Source organism: Aotus nancymaae, unplaced genomic scaffold (assembly GCF_030222135.1).
Source record: "Aotus nancymaae isolate 86718 unplaced genomic scaffold, 86718_ANA_hifiasm-v0.15.2.pri h1tg000122l, whole genome shotgun sequence".
NCBI classification, from domain to species: Eukaryota; Metazoa; Chordata; class Mammalia; order Primates; family Aotidae; genus Aotus; species Aotus nancymaae.
In genome coordinates, this window is record NW_026988537.1 from 1,384,747 (window position 1) to 1,399,262 (window position 14,516).

The 14,516-nt window shown below is 43.3% G+C and overlaps 2 protein-coding genes and 1 pseudogene across 5 annotated transcripts in view; 1 reads left to right on the forward strand and 2 right to left on the reverse strand.

Annotated features, from left to right (window-relative positions):
- Positions 1-803: 803 nt before the first annotated feature.
- LOC110567735 (small ribosomal subunit protein uS17-like) lies at positions 804-3,743 on the reverse strand (annotated as a pseudogene).
- Positions 3,669-14,516, forward strand: part of MTF2 (metal response element binding transcription factor 2) — a 61,605-nt gene continuing 50,757 nt past the window's right edge. For 2 of the 4 annotated variants that reach the window (XM_064371125.1, XM_064371126.1), the window contains exon 1: positions 3,669-3,918. In XM_064371125.1, coding sequence (XP_064227195.1) covers positions 3,914-3,918 — 5 coding nt within the window. In that variant the 5' untranslated portion in view covers positions 3,669-3,913. Of the gene's footprint in view, positions 3,919-9,744; positions 10,025-14,516 lie in introns of those variants that run through there. The other 2 variants (XM_064371128.1, XM_064371124.1) reach the window with 2 other exon arrangements.
- On the reverse strand, positions 5,866-7,375 carry LOC110567737 (protein FAM110A-like). The gene has a single exon (XM_021668045.2). The coding sequence runs from the start codon at positions 7,333-7,335 to the stop codon at positions 6,448-6,450; it is 888 nt and encodes a 295-aa protein (XP_021523720.2). The 5' UTR covers positions 7,336-7,375; the 3' UTR covers positions 5,866-6,447.

Sequence of the window (14,516 nt, forward strand, 5' to 3'; positions counted from 1 at the left end):
TGTTTGCTGTTGCAATAATGGAATTATGAGAAGGTTGGGTTGTCATGGAATCTCAGGAGCCCTGCATTCCAACTGCCCAGGCTGTGCTGAAACTGCAGCCTTGACCTCCCCAGGCACAAGGGATCTTCCCACCTCAGCCTCCCTAGTATCTGTGACTATACGCACATACCACCATGCCTGGATAATTTATTTTTGTATGTTTTGTAGAGACAAGTTCTCGCTATGTTGCCCAGGCTGCTCTCGAATTCCTGGGCTCAACTGATCCACCGCCTTGGGCTCCCAAAGTGTTGGGATTACAGATGTGAGCCACCACGCCCAGGCAATCAAAATAATTTCTGATCCTTACTGCCTATTTGAAAAATAGGGATAAGAACAGGGCTGTCCTGCAAATGAAAAGAGATAACACATGCAAAGTAGTATAATGTTGACTATTATGATTCAGTCTTCTTTTCGCCATCTATCTGACCATTTTTCAACTTTGTACCATTCACTGCTCTTGTTGCACGTTGTGCTGACTGTTACATTTGCCACTCTAGCTTGTAATTGTCTTCCCACCCCCTTGAAGGTAAGAACAGGATCTTATTTATAGTGATCTTCCCAGTGTCTGGCATGTAGGAGATGCTTGTCAGAGAACAAACTTTTTGGCCAGGCAGGGTGGTTCACACCTGTAATCCTAACACATTGGGAGGCCAAGGTGTGCAGATTGCTTAAGCTCAGGAGTTCGAGACCAGCTGGGCCAACATGGCGAAAACCCATCTCTACAAAACTTTATTTCATTGTGGCGAGTGGGCAGATGTCCAGCCTCAGAAATTCTGGAACTGCTTCTTGGTGCCCGCCGCTTTGGTGATCTTGAGCACATTGAAGCATACAGTCTTGCTCATGGGCGGCATTCACCTACTGTGATGATGTCACCGATCTGAAGCAGGGGGACAGGTGTGCAGATGTGTTCTCGTGGCACTTCCCGAAGCGGTTGTACTTGCGGATGTAGTGGAGATAGTCTCGGCGAATGACAATGGTCCTCTGCATCTTCATCTTGGTCAACACGCCACAGAGGATCCACCCTCAAATGGAGACATTACCAGTGAAGTGGCATTTCCTGTCAATCTAGGTGTCCTCAGTAGCCTCTTTGGGTGTCTCGAAGCCCAGACCCATGTTCTTGTAGTATCATGGGAGCTTCTCCTTGCCAGTTTCTCCCAGCAGGACCATCTTCTTGTTTTGAAAGATGGTCGACTGCTTTTGGTAGGCACCCTCGTTCTGAATGTCTTGAACATCTTCCCGGCCGCCTGAAAAAAGGAAAGCCCACTCCCACTATTTTAAATTATTATAATTGTTATGTTTTTAGAGACGAGGTTTCACTATATTGCCCTGGCTGGTCTCAAACTTCTGGGCTCAAGCCATCCTCCAGCCCTGGCCTCCCAAAGTGCTGGGATTATAGATATGCGTCACCGTGCCTAGCAACCCCTACCTACTGTTATGAGTGAAATCAGAAAGATAGACAAGGCATAATTGACTTCTCTAATGTATAAGGATTAGAATACTTTCGTGTAGCCAGAGCCTAAAAGACCAGTAAATGGCAAATACAGGAAGGCAAATTATACATCTACATAAGGAAAAATTTTCAAATTATTAGAGTTTCTGAGGTGGAAATGAATGCCTTTGAAGTATTCAATCACTGAAGATTTTGAAGTTGAGGCTTGGTGTCCACTTTACAGAAATGTTGAGGAAAACTTAGACCAAATGTTCTCCAAAACAGATGTTCTATAATTAGGCTTAGCTGCACAGCAAAAATATCTGTTTGTGTAATATCTTTATCAATTTTTGGACTGTATCTACATTTTAATATTTTATTTATTTATCTTAAGACCACATTCCTGAATGGGAATGCATCTACTTTTTTTAAGACAAAATTTTCCTCAGCCAACGTATGAAGCTCATTTAAAGTAATTTTTTTTTTTTGAAACGAAGTTTTGCTCTTGTTGCCCAGGCTGGAGTGCAATGGCACCATCTCGGCTCACTGCAACCTCTGCTTCCTGGGTTCAAGCAAATCTCCTGCTTCAGCCTCCTGAGTAGCTGGGATTACAGGCATGCACCACCACGCCCGGCTAATTTTGTATTTTTAGTAGAGAGGGGGTTTCCCCATGTTGATCTGGCTGGTCTCAAACTCCCAACCTCAGGTGATCCACCCGCCTAGGCCTCCCAAAGTGCTGGGATTACAGGCGTGAGCCATCACGCCCGGCTACTTAAGACAAATTTATGAGAGATGATGGTCAGAATTGAAATAAAGTGAAACCCGAAAGGTAGTAGGTAAGTAGGTACAGTGAGGGTGCAGTGAGACGACAAACTTAAAAGATTAGAACTATTATTCAGGAGAAGCAGAGGAGTGGAAGGGAATGACCACATTAAAGTATTGAGTGGTGCTGGATAAAATGAATATGCTTATTTGCCAAATTCTGAGATCACAGGTTGGGGGAACTCATTTTGAAATATGAGCCAAGAGAGCTTAGACCACAAGAGGTACTTTTCAGAGGCAGAAAAAATACGGTGTTCACTATCCCTGTAACATAAGATGGGACAAAAACATAAAATGGTTTTAAAAATATTTTGACGAAATTATAAATTAAGGTTCTACACGTGGCTACTAAGAGGAGCTGGGTTGTATCTAGATGTAAGTTAAAGAGACAAGCATACAATCTCACAGCTTGTCAGTTGGGTCCAAGTCGGTAGCAGAATCTGGGCAGGCTAAGGGTCTGCACTAATAAGAAACAATTCTGTATTCTTTTTTTTTTTTTTTTTTTTTGAGACTGAGTTTCACTCTTGTTACCCAGGCTGGAGTGCAATGGCGCCATCTGGGCTCACCGCAACCTCCGCCTCCTGGGTTCAGGCAATTCTCCTACCTCAGCCTCCTGAGTAGCTGGGATTACAGGCATGCGCCACCATGCCCGGCTAATTTTTTGTATTTTTAGTAGAGAGAGGGTGTCACCTTGTTGACCAGGATGATCTCGATCTCTTGACCTCGTGATCCACCCGCCTCGGCCTCCCAAAGTGCTGGGATTACAGGCGTGAGCCACCGCGCCCGGCCGAAACAATTCTGTATTCTTAAACCATTTTGCAGAGGGCTATTCTCAGATTTCGTTACAACTAGGAAGGACTGCAAAGCGGGTAAACAGAAAACAACCTTTCATCGTTAGGAAACAAATCATCTGAGAGTCTTTCATAAAAGCAGCTCCTGATAAGGAATTTGGGACTGGACAGTGAATCGCTGAATAAAATTTAATTCCAACATCCTGGGTCTTCTCCCCGCTGAAGGAAATTCTAATAGCAGGCCTTAGGGTGAAGGTAGAGGAAACGTGCTTTAAAACAAATGGGCACAGCAACATGCACGGAGCACAGTCAAGACCATGTACATTGAAGGTCGCACACGACCCCTTCCTGTATAACAGAGCCAGCCGGCGATCAGGAGTGCAGTCGCTCACTATTGTGTTAGCCCCGGCGGCGGAAGGACTGAGTCTCACTGCAACGTTAAAGAGTCCCTCTTTGTTCAGCCCCTGCCGGGGACGCGGGGCGCGGTATTCATCCGCGCTCGCTGCGCAGTCCCCGTCCCCCCCGCCCGGCTTTGGAGAACTGCCATTCGGCACCGGAGTCGCTCCGCGCTCCCAGAATGCACCGGCAGTCCGCGGGAAACCAAAATGGCGAGGGGCTGTAGTGAAGTGGGCTGTGTTTGAGGCCGGTGTAAGAACGTTCATTCTACCCCCAACCCTTGTCCCCAAGGACCTCGGTTTGTCCGTGCATATGTGCCGGGTGCCCGGTGGGGCGGGTGCCCAGTAAGTGCTCGGACTCGCAGGGGAAGCGCCCACGGGGACAGATTGGTTGTTTTTTTCCTGTATGAAGCGGTTGGCACCACTGAAGTGACCGAATGAGGTGAGAGACCTTGGCCTGGGAACAGACTCTTCCGGAGGAGATGGGGGTGGGGGGAAGGAGGAAGAAAGGAAGCAAGTCTAAAAGGGAAAGATGGAGGACCGAGGTGGGGGTGGGGGTTCTTGTATGTGGGTGCCTTTGCATTTGTGTGTATGTTGAAAAGAATGGATGTAAAGGAGTAGTCAGTTGAGTGTTGGAGAAAATAGGGACTAAAGGAGCGAGTGGGTCGTTGGGGGAGTCTGTTGGAGGAGCAAGATAAAACGTTGAGACGGGGGAAGCTGCGTTTGGAGGGCAGGAAGGAACCTGGGGGCGGGAGACGGTTGGAGGGGCTGGATGAACCTGGTGACGAGGGGGTGGGGAGCCGAGAGGAGGAGCCGTTGGAAAACGGGGGCTGAAGGAAATGTGGGGAGCAGAGTGGAGGGCTGCCTGGGACCTTAGCGGGGCGTAATGGGAAGTAGCAGTTTGGAATCGGAGGGTGGTGGAATTGTATGGAATTGGAGGATCGAGTGTAAGTGCTGGTAAGGATACGGGAAACACACTGAAGTGGAGCTTGGAAGCACAAGCTGAAAGCTTCAAAGGGAAGAGGTGGGAGGGAAAGTGAGATGGGGGAGAGCTAGGTACCTTATGTTTGGAGCGTACCAAAAATCTGAGGCATTTCTTCTGTTTAATGAAACCTAACTCATACAGTCTACTTCTGGGGTGTAGATTTGTATTGCATTCATTTTACCACTGAGGTAATTACGGTTTAAGGGATTTTAACTAATTTGCCAGGATTTCTTAACAACATATTTCGGTAGTGCCAGAACTCTAACTCGGACTGTGTTTTACAATCTGGTGTCTTTGGTTGCTAGAATTTTTCTTTGGAAGCAATTAGAGGGAACAGATGGATTTATCGGGGTGCTCTGACGAACAGAAAGGGTTTGTGAACAATGGGAAAAGGCTTATGGAATGTTACTCTATTCTTTAAAACATTTAACTTTGATTAAAGATAGAAACCATCTAACACTAACTTAAAATGTGAAAACCTAGCTAGGCCTGTGTGTAATACATAGGAAAGCACCATGTGAGGTCAGTACAGAGCTAGAAATATGTAAATAGTACCTGATTTAATTTGACTCCAGAGCCTCCGGTGGTGATAGCAGTAACTTTCTCCTTCAGATAGATTCCCTGTGACCCTCCTGTATACCTAGCCTACAGGCTGGTTTCAGTTTCCATGGTTTCATTCTCTCTTGGGAATTACTTTTTTTTTTTTTTTTTGGCACTAAATTTCAAAGAGAGTTGAACGTAGAAGTAGTTAATGTGGATGAAAAGTAATTAAATTCATAATTACCTTTTTAAAAGGTTTGAAAATGTTTTAAAGGGACCTGTTTTGACTGATGGCTATAGGTGTCCAATAGTTTAGGCAAGAAAATAGTTGATTTAAAATTTCTTAACATAAAGTATTTTATTTTCTATTTGGAATATTATTTACACTGCAGCTATTGGCAGTTATAGCTTGAGAGGGAATACAAAATGACTTTGTTGTTTTTTCAGACTCCTAAATATAAAAATGTATTTGAATTTACATTTTAAAATTAGTTCACCTGCGTTTTTTAAAGTGCTAAAAATGTTTTAAATATTTGAATTAAGAACGCACCTGTTTCCTGATACTACGTTTATAATGTTAATGGGTATTAACGGAAATTTGTAACTATCAGGATGAAATGCACACACAGTTTTAGAACTAGTTGTACAGAAATCATCTGCCTCAAAGCTCTGTTAGGAAAGAAATTTTATTCTGTGTATTTTACTGTGGGTCACAAACTCTTTGATTTCATGGATTATAAATATAACTTTTCATGAGATCTTTGAAGGATAATTTGCTTTAATCATTTTTCAGCATAATCTTTACATCTGACTTGAGGAAACTGGCAGTATAGTGTTAATCTATGTTTTTTTTTGTTTTTTTTTTTGAGAGAAAAGCATTTGTGTTTATTAACCAAGGGGAGGTAAGTCAAAGCAGTGCAGACTCCTAACCAGCCCCCAACATCGTCTACCCACCTAGGCCAGCCGCCAAGGACTAGGAAGAGCAGTGGATAGGCCCCTCCCCACTGCCACGACCCCAGGGTGAGTTCTGCTGGGCAAGGAAGAGGACGTCAGCAAAGGACAGAGGCCAAGGAAGGAAGGAAGGATACAGAGTCACTGGGGAGACAGGATGGAGGAGACCCCTTGGCCCTCACTCTCAGTGGGGAGGGCAAAGCACCCCAAATGCAGCCCCACAAGAGGAACTAAGCAGGAATACACTCATGTCAAAAACCTTGTATTGGGGTGGAAGGAGGGGTTCTCGGCTGTCCAAAGTCAAGAGCAAAACCCTCCAGGGTCAGTCCTTGCCCAAGAATGCTGGTCCAGCCTCTAAGCCTTTGCCTCCATACCAAGTTCACGCCAGGGTGGAGACTCAGACATGCAGATCCAGAGAATGGATGCAAGAGAGGTCCAGGGGCCACTTGCCTCTGTAAGATCTGTCCTGTGGCGAATTCCAGGTTCAGTGGCAGCCTAGCCTTCAGCTGCGGGGCTCTCCCGTGCCTGCCTTAACCCATACAGCCACTTGATCACGCGGGCATTGCGCTCCACTACCGACACGCCGTAGGGGACGCGCTCCCGGGCCCGCTCCTCAACAGTAACCGAGCTGCGGCGGGAGCAGCCCCCTTCAGAGCTGCCCGGCCCAGCACTGGGCCCAGCCAAGGACACGATGTCCGAGCTGGCCCGTGCTAGGTGGGCCACACCCAACCCTCTTGCCTCCTCCGGGTCTAGGCCGCAGAAGTTAAAAAAGCGCTCAAGGTCAGCGGCTGTCCTAGAAAAGCGCTCGCTTAAGTCCGACTTAGAGCGTTGCAAACCCGGTGGCCGGGCTGGGCTGGAGGCAGCGGCAAGACCTGGTGACGGGCAGGGCTGGGCAGGTGAGGCAGGCAGAGGGCGGACGTCCACTCGATGGACCGCAGAGGTACTGGGCGGCGGTCGTGGAGGGGTGGCTGGGGGAGGCTTGCCGGCTCCCTGTGCCCGTCCAGGAGTGCGGCTGGCCTCAGCAGGAGACACGGGACTATCACACAAGTTGATGAGGCTGCTGAGGATGTCCAGGTCCAGATGGGGCCGTCGGCAGGGGCCAGGCAGGGCTCGGCGGCTGGGCGTGAGCACTGTGCGGCGAGTCTCAGGGCTAAAGAGTGGCTGTTTGGACAGCAGGGGCTGCACAGGTTCCTGGCGGGTGTTGGCCACATGCAGGCTCTTGACGTACTTGGCCTTGTCGGCCTCCAGGCGCTCCACAGCACTCGGCTTCCGGACTCCACCATCTGCCGGCCTCCGTAGCAGGTAGCCGGGGACCTTGGTCCGCAGGCGGCAAGGTAGGGCAGGGGCGGCCGGGGCTCCAGGACTCAGCGTGTCCACAGGCATGGCTGCTGCATATCCCGAGGGCTTTGGTCTGGAGCCCGCGCTAGGCGTGTCCCGGCTCCTCCAGCGCAGACTTTGGAGAGGCTGACAGCTCGGACCCCGGCCGGGAATGGCCGCTCCCAACGACGCCCAGGAGGCCCTAGCCCCGCGTGGGGACCCTTGGGGTCCTCTTCAGAGCTGCCCTCCTCAGCCGAGCTGAGCGAGTGGCCCTGACTGTCCTAATCTATGTTTTAACAGAGGAATTTGCCTCCAAGGAGTTGCCGTGACTAATACCTGTAGCTTGATAGTTCTGAAAGTAAAACTTAACTGCTGTTTTAGTCTACACTTCCGTGAATGACCTTTGATGGCTAATATTTTTGTACTTTGTTTTCCCTGTTCTTCAGGAAAATTTATTGTTGTGAAATCCAGTATAACAATCCTAAATTGGAATGTAAAAGTTTCCCTGTGGATGTTTATTTTTTTTTTTCTTTTTTCTTATTTTTGAGACAGAGTCCTTCTCTGTCACCAGGTTGGAGTGCTATAAAGTTGAATTCTGTAAAGAATTCAAGTGATTCTCCTGCCTCAGCCTCCTGAGTTGCTGGGACTACAGGCCCGCTTCACCACACCTAGCTAATTTTTGTATTTTTAGTAGAGATGCCTTTTCACCATGTTGGCCAGGATGGTGTTGATCTCTTGATCTGCCCACCTCAGCTTCCCAAAGTGCAGGGATTACAGGCGTGAGCCACTGTGCCTGGCCAGATATTTTTTATATATTAGAGTAGTACTATCTAGTAGAAATTTCTCCAGTGATGGCAGTGTTCTATATCTGCTGTATCCAGTATGGTAGCCACTAGGTGCATGTGGGTATTGAACACTAGAAATGTAACTAGTGAGACTAAGAACGGAATTTATAACTTAATTCATTAAAACGAAAATTTAAATGACCATATGTAGCAGTGCTACTATACTGGACAGCACTGTATTAGGGATTGTTGCATCCATGGATTAGGAATTGTCACACTCATTAACCACGGAAACCACAGGAATCCAAGGATGAGGAACTGCCTTAGAACTGAGGAAGTTCAGATTCTTTTTGTACATTTAAGATGAAGTATTCATTTTTACCACATACCATGTCTTCTGTCATATTTCTGTTTGCATATAACATTGCAACAGAATAATGAAAGGTAATGACCTCTCTGGTCTTTTTAAAATATGAGATTCTGCTTCCTGTGTCAAAAAACAACAAAAATGGATGTTAGGAATGTTTTGTTGTTTAAAAAATTTACTTGTTTTTACACTTCCGTTAAAAAAACTTAAGGAAAATTTCAAACATACACAAAGTGAGCAGAATAGAATACTGAACTTTTATGTATCCATTCTTTTTTTTTTTTTTTTGTAAAAAGAAACAGGGTCTTTGTCTGTCACCCAGGCTGGAATGAAGTGGTGCTGTCATAACTCACTGCAGCCTCAAACTCCTGGGCAGAAGTGATCCTCCTTGCTCAGCCTGCCTAGTTAGGACTACAGGTGCACACCACCACACCTGGCTAATTTTAAAATTTTTAATTTTTAATTTTTTTTTTTTTTTTAGAGATGTGGTCTTACTATGTTGCCCAGGCTGATCATGAACTGGCCGCAAGTGATCCTCCTGCTGTGGCCTCCCAAAGTGCTGGGATTGAGACACTGCACTTGGCCCATTGCTTTTATTATTTTTTAGGTAAAGTTTACATATATTGAAATGCACAAATCTTAACTGTACAGTTTTTTAATAAGTTAATTATTGAGATATAATTTATATACTATACTTATATGTACATAATTCACATGCATCCTTTGAAAGTGTACAGTTCAGGCTGGGTGCAGTGGCTCACGCCTGTAATCCCAGCACTTTGGGAGGCCGAGGTGGGTGAATCACAAGGTCAGGAGTTTGAAACCATCTTGGCTAACGTGGTGAAACCCCGTCTCTACTAAAACTACAAAAATTAGCCGGGCGTGGCCTGTAGTTCCAGCTACTTGGGAGGCTGAGGCAGGAGAATTGCTTGAACCTGGGAGGCAAAGGTTGCACTGAGTCCAGCCTGAGCAATAGCAAGACTCTGTCTCAAAAAAAAAAAAAAAAAAAAGAAAATGTACAGTTCAGTGATTTACTCAGTGATACACTCACAGAGTTGTGCAACCATCACCATTACCTAATTTCAGAACATTTTTATCATCCCAAAAAGAAAATCTTTATCCATTAAAAGTCACTCCTTTCCCCCTCCCCTATCCTCTGGTAATCACTAATCTACTTTCTGTGTCTATCGATTTGCCTGTTCTGGACATTTCATATGAATGGAATATTACAATATGTGGCCTTTTATGTCTGTCTTCCTTCACTTAGCATAAATATATGAGTCCATTCTTGTACTGCTATGAAGAAATACCTGAGACTGGGTAATTTATAAAGAAAATAATTTTGATTGGCTTAACGGTTCTACAGGTTATACAGGAAGCATGGCTGAGGAGGCCTCAGGAAGCTTAAAATCATGGTGGAAGGTGAAGGGGAAGCAGGCATGTCTTACATGGCCAGAGCAGGAGGATTAGAGATGGGGTGGCGCCACACACTTTTAAACAACCAGAGAACTCAGTATCATGAGAACAGCAAGGGGGAAATCTGCCTGCTTGATCCAATCACGTCCCACCAGTGTTGGGGATTACAATTTGACAGGAGATTTGGGTGAGCACGTAAAATACAAACTATATTGTTAATGTTTTCAAGGTACATCCATGTTGTAGCATTTATAGTCACTTCATATCTTTTTATGACCAAATAATATTTCATTATATGAATATACTCCTTTTTGTTTATCTGCTCATCAGTTGATGGACATTTGGGTTGTTCCCACATTTTGGCTATTATAAGTAATGCTGTAGTGATTATTCACATATAGGGTTTGGGTGAACATGTTTTCATTTCTCTTGGGTACACACATATAGGAGTGAAATTGCTGAGTCGAATGATAACTCGGATTAATGTTTTGAGGAACTGCCAAACTGTTTTCCAAAGAGACTGTGCCATTCTACAGTCTCACCAGCAATTATCTGGTGAGTGATTATCTCACCAGTTTATCCACATCCTCACTGATACTTGTTATTGTCTATCTTTTGATTATAACCATCCCAGGGCATTTAAAAAATGGACTCATCTTTTTATTCTTGAGTTGTAAGAGTTTCATATGTTTTGGGTACAAGTCTTTTATCAGATGTGATATGCAGACTTTTTTTTTTCCCCATTCTGTGGATTGTCTTTTCACTTGCCTTTTTTTGTTGTTATTTTTCTTTTGACATGGATTCTTGCTCTGTTGCCCAGGCTGGAGTGCAGTGGCGTGATCTTGGCTTACTGCGATAGCTGCCTTCTGGGTTCAGGCGATTCTGCCTCAGCCTCCTGAGTAGCTGGGACTACAGGCATGTGCCACCATGCCCAGCTAATTTTTGTATTTTTAGTAGAGATGGGGTTTCACCATATTGGCCAGGCTGGATCTTTTTACTTTCTTGATGGTGTCCTTTTAAGCACAAATGTTTTTAATTTTGATCAAGTCCAATTTATTCTTTTTATTTTTGCTTATGCTTTTGATGTCATATCTAAGAAACCATGGCCGATCAAGGTTACAAAAGTTTATGCCTATTCTAAGAGCTTATAGTTTTAGCTTTTACATTTAGGTCTGTCATCTATTTTGAGTTAATTTTTTATATGTGGTGTGAGGTAGGAGTCCAACTTCAGTGTTTTGCATGTGGATACCAGTTTTCTAGTTCCATTTGTTAAAAAAAAAAAAACTGTTGTTTCATCATTGACACAATTGTGTTTGACAATCTTGTCAAAAATAAATTAACAGGTAAAAGTTTGTTCCTGGATCCCAGTTTTATTCCACTGATTTATGTATTTGTACTGAGGACTGTAGTACCATAACATTTTAATTACCGTTACTTCATAGTAAGTTAGGAAATTGGGACATGGGAGTCCTCAGGTTTTATTTTTCTTTTTTAAAAACAGTTCGTCTATTCTACGTTCCTTTTACTTTTCCAAGTAAATTTTAGGATTAATCTGTGAGTCTGCAAAAAATGCAGCTGGGATTTTGGTAGATATTGTATTGAATCTATAGATCAGTTTGGGGAGACTTGCCATTTTAATATTGTTAACATCTATGAACATGGATGCCTTTCCAGTTACATAGGTCTTACTTAATTTCTTTCTCTGACATTATATAGTTTTCATTGTACAATACTTGAATTTCTTCTGTTAAATTTATTCCTGATCCAGGCATGGTAGTCCCAGCTACTCAGGAGGCTGAGGCAAGAGGATTGGGTAGGAAGATTGTTTGAGCCCGGGAGTTTGAGACTGCAGTGAACTTTGAGAGCTATGTTGTGCCACTGCACTCCAGCCTGGGCAACAGAGCAAGGCCCTGTCTCTAAAAGTATAAGTATTGAAAGAAATATTTTGAACATACAGAAACAATATAAACACCTTTCCTTGATAATAAAGCATCACTTTCTCCTGTCCTCATGTTAAAGTTCTTATTGGTACTTGAACCCCTCTACTGATTCTCAGTTCTGAGGATTTTTTGATAGCAGTTAAAGAATTCTCCCATAATCAGGCAGATAGAAGGGTAGTTTATGAAGCACTTATCTCATACTAAAAATACTTTTTAAATTTCAATGCATTGTCATTATTACATAGTTACGGATCCTAATGACATGGCCTTTTTTTTTTTTTTTTTTTTTTTTAAAGAGACAGGGTCTCTGTTGCCCAAGCTGGAGTACAGTGACATGATCATAGCTCACTGTACCCTCAGACTCCTGGGCTCAAGTGATCCTTCTGCTTCAGCCTCCTGAGTAGCTAGGACTACAGGTGCATGCCACAACAGCTGGCTAATTTAAAAAATATTTATTCTGTAGCGACGGGGTCTTGGTATGTTGCCCGTGCTGGTCTTGAACTCGTGGCCTCAAGCAGTACTCCTGCCTTGGCCTCCTGAGGTGCTGGGATTATAGGCATGAGCCACTGGGCCCAGCCAGGGCCAGCTTTTGGCATCCATAGGTTCTATGGGGCATACTGTAGAACCAAGGGACAACCAAATAGCGTATACATAAGCCAGTAACATAATCATTTGTTATCAGCATTATGTATTGTATATAATGAGTGTATGCACTACTGGTATTGCAGTAGGTTTGTTTTATACCAGCATCACTGCAAATACATTACAAAGCATTGCATTTCAGTGGTTACAAAGTCACTGGGTAACAGGGATTTTTTCAGCTCCATTATAATCTTAGGGGACCACTGTTGTATATGTAATATGTCATTGACCAAAATGTTATTGTGCAGCACATGACTGTACTTAGAAGGATTAGCAAGGTAAAAAATGAAGGAGGGGGCCGGGTGTATTGGCCCCCTGTAATTCACACCTGTAATCCTAGCATTTTGAGAGACTGAGGCAAGTAGATCACTTGAGGCCAGAAGTTTGAGACCAGCCTGGCCAACATGGTGAAACCCTGTCTCTACTAAAAATACAAAAAAATTAGCTGTGCATGGTGGCACATGCCTGTAATCCCAGCTACTCAAGAGGCTCAGCCACGACAATCACTTGAACCCAGGAGGCGGAGGCTGCAGTGAGCCGAGATTGTACCACTGTACTCCAGCCTGGGCGACAGAGCAAGACTCTGTCTCAAAAAAAAAAAAAAAAAAAAAAAAAATGAGGAAGAAGGGTAATTTTGGTAGTAGGTACAATATGTATGAATGCCTTGGATGGGAAAGATCTTGGTTTGTGAAGAATTGAAAGGCATCTTGGAGTGAATCTTGAGATGCAAAGACATATTCCTACGAGAGGAGAAAACTAATATATTAATCATATTTGACTTGTAGTATTATCAGTCTAGTAAATATGTTAGTTTCTCAGTTTTGTTGTTGTTTGAAGAACTATTTTGTATTTTTCTGTATAAGACTTAAATATAGAACTTTGAAAATGTATACTACAGGCTTCTGTCTTTGAACTTTTTTTTTGTCGTGTCAAAATTCTACAGACAGCTACAGGTTGAATATCTCTTATTTGAAATGCTTGGGACCAGCAGCGTTTTGGATTTTAAACTTTTTCAGATTTTAGAAATTTGCATATACAAATGAGATATCTTGGGGATGAGACCCAAGTTTAAACACAAAATTCATTTATGTTTCATATACACTTTATATACTTAGTCTAAAGCTTATTTTTTCCTTTGGGACATTGAATAAACTATGTGTTGTGCCACCTGAGTTTTGACTACAACCCATCACGATGTCAGGTGTGGAATTCTTCACTTGGGTTGATACTTAGAAAATTTCAGATTTTCAAGCATTTCAGATTTTGGACTTTCAGATTAGGCTTGCTCAACCTGTGTTGGTATCTGAGGACACTTTAACAACCAAGTTGAACCATCTGTGGAATTGCATCATTTCATCACTGGTAGATGACTTCAGTTAGACCTATAAAAAAAGCCTTAATGGCAAAATTTACTGTGGACAAGAGGCTGGATAGTGGCAGTGAATGGCCTGATTTTACCATTTGTTAAATCTGAAAATATTCTTAGCCTTCCCCACTGTATGTGACCTCGGTTCATAATTAGGATCAAAAATGACAAATACCTAGAATAACTTGGTGTATCTCAGAAATAATAGTATCACTTTAATTGGGGTTTACCATAGTAGAGCCAAGCATTACCTATCTTTCTTCACAACTTTAAGGAAGTAATTGTACTTCTGAGTTCCAGATTTTTCATTTGTTAAACAGTAGTCTCCCTTTCCTGTTTTATGGTATTATTGGGAGGAAAAAATGAGATACAAATGCTTTTGAGAAAGTTAGAGAGTATGGTAAGACGCAAGTATTTTCTGGCCCTTGTGATCCATATACCTACTACCTACCAAAGATCCAGTTAATACTGTTCTTTGTAGTAATTGGAACTTTTTAAACTAGAGGATACAGTTAGTGGCTTGCAGCGGGAGCCCCTAAGTTCTATTATTTCTTTCTCTTTGGCCTTAGGACCAAAGTCTGCAAGATTACAATGAAAATGCTGAATTTTCCAGTTCATCCTTGCCTGAATTGTTAGTATAGGCTCATTTTATGTAGTTTAATCAACTTTATAAATTCTGGACTTGAACATTAATGTATATACCTGTACTTAATTCACATTTATCTGTGTTT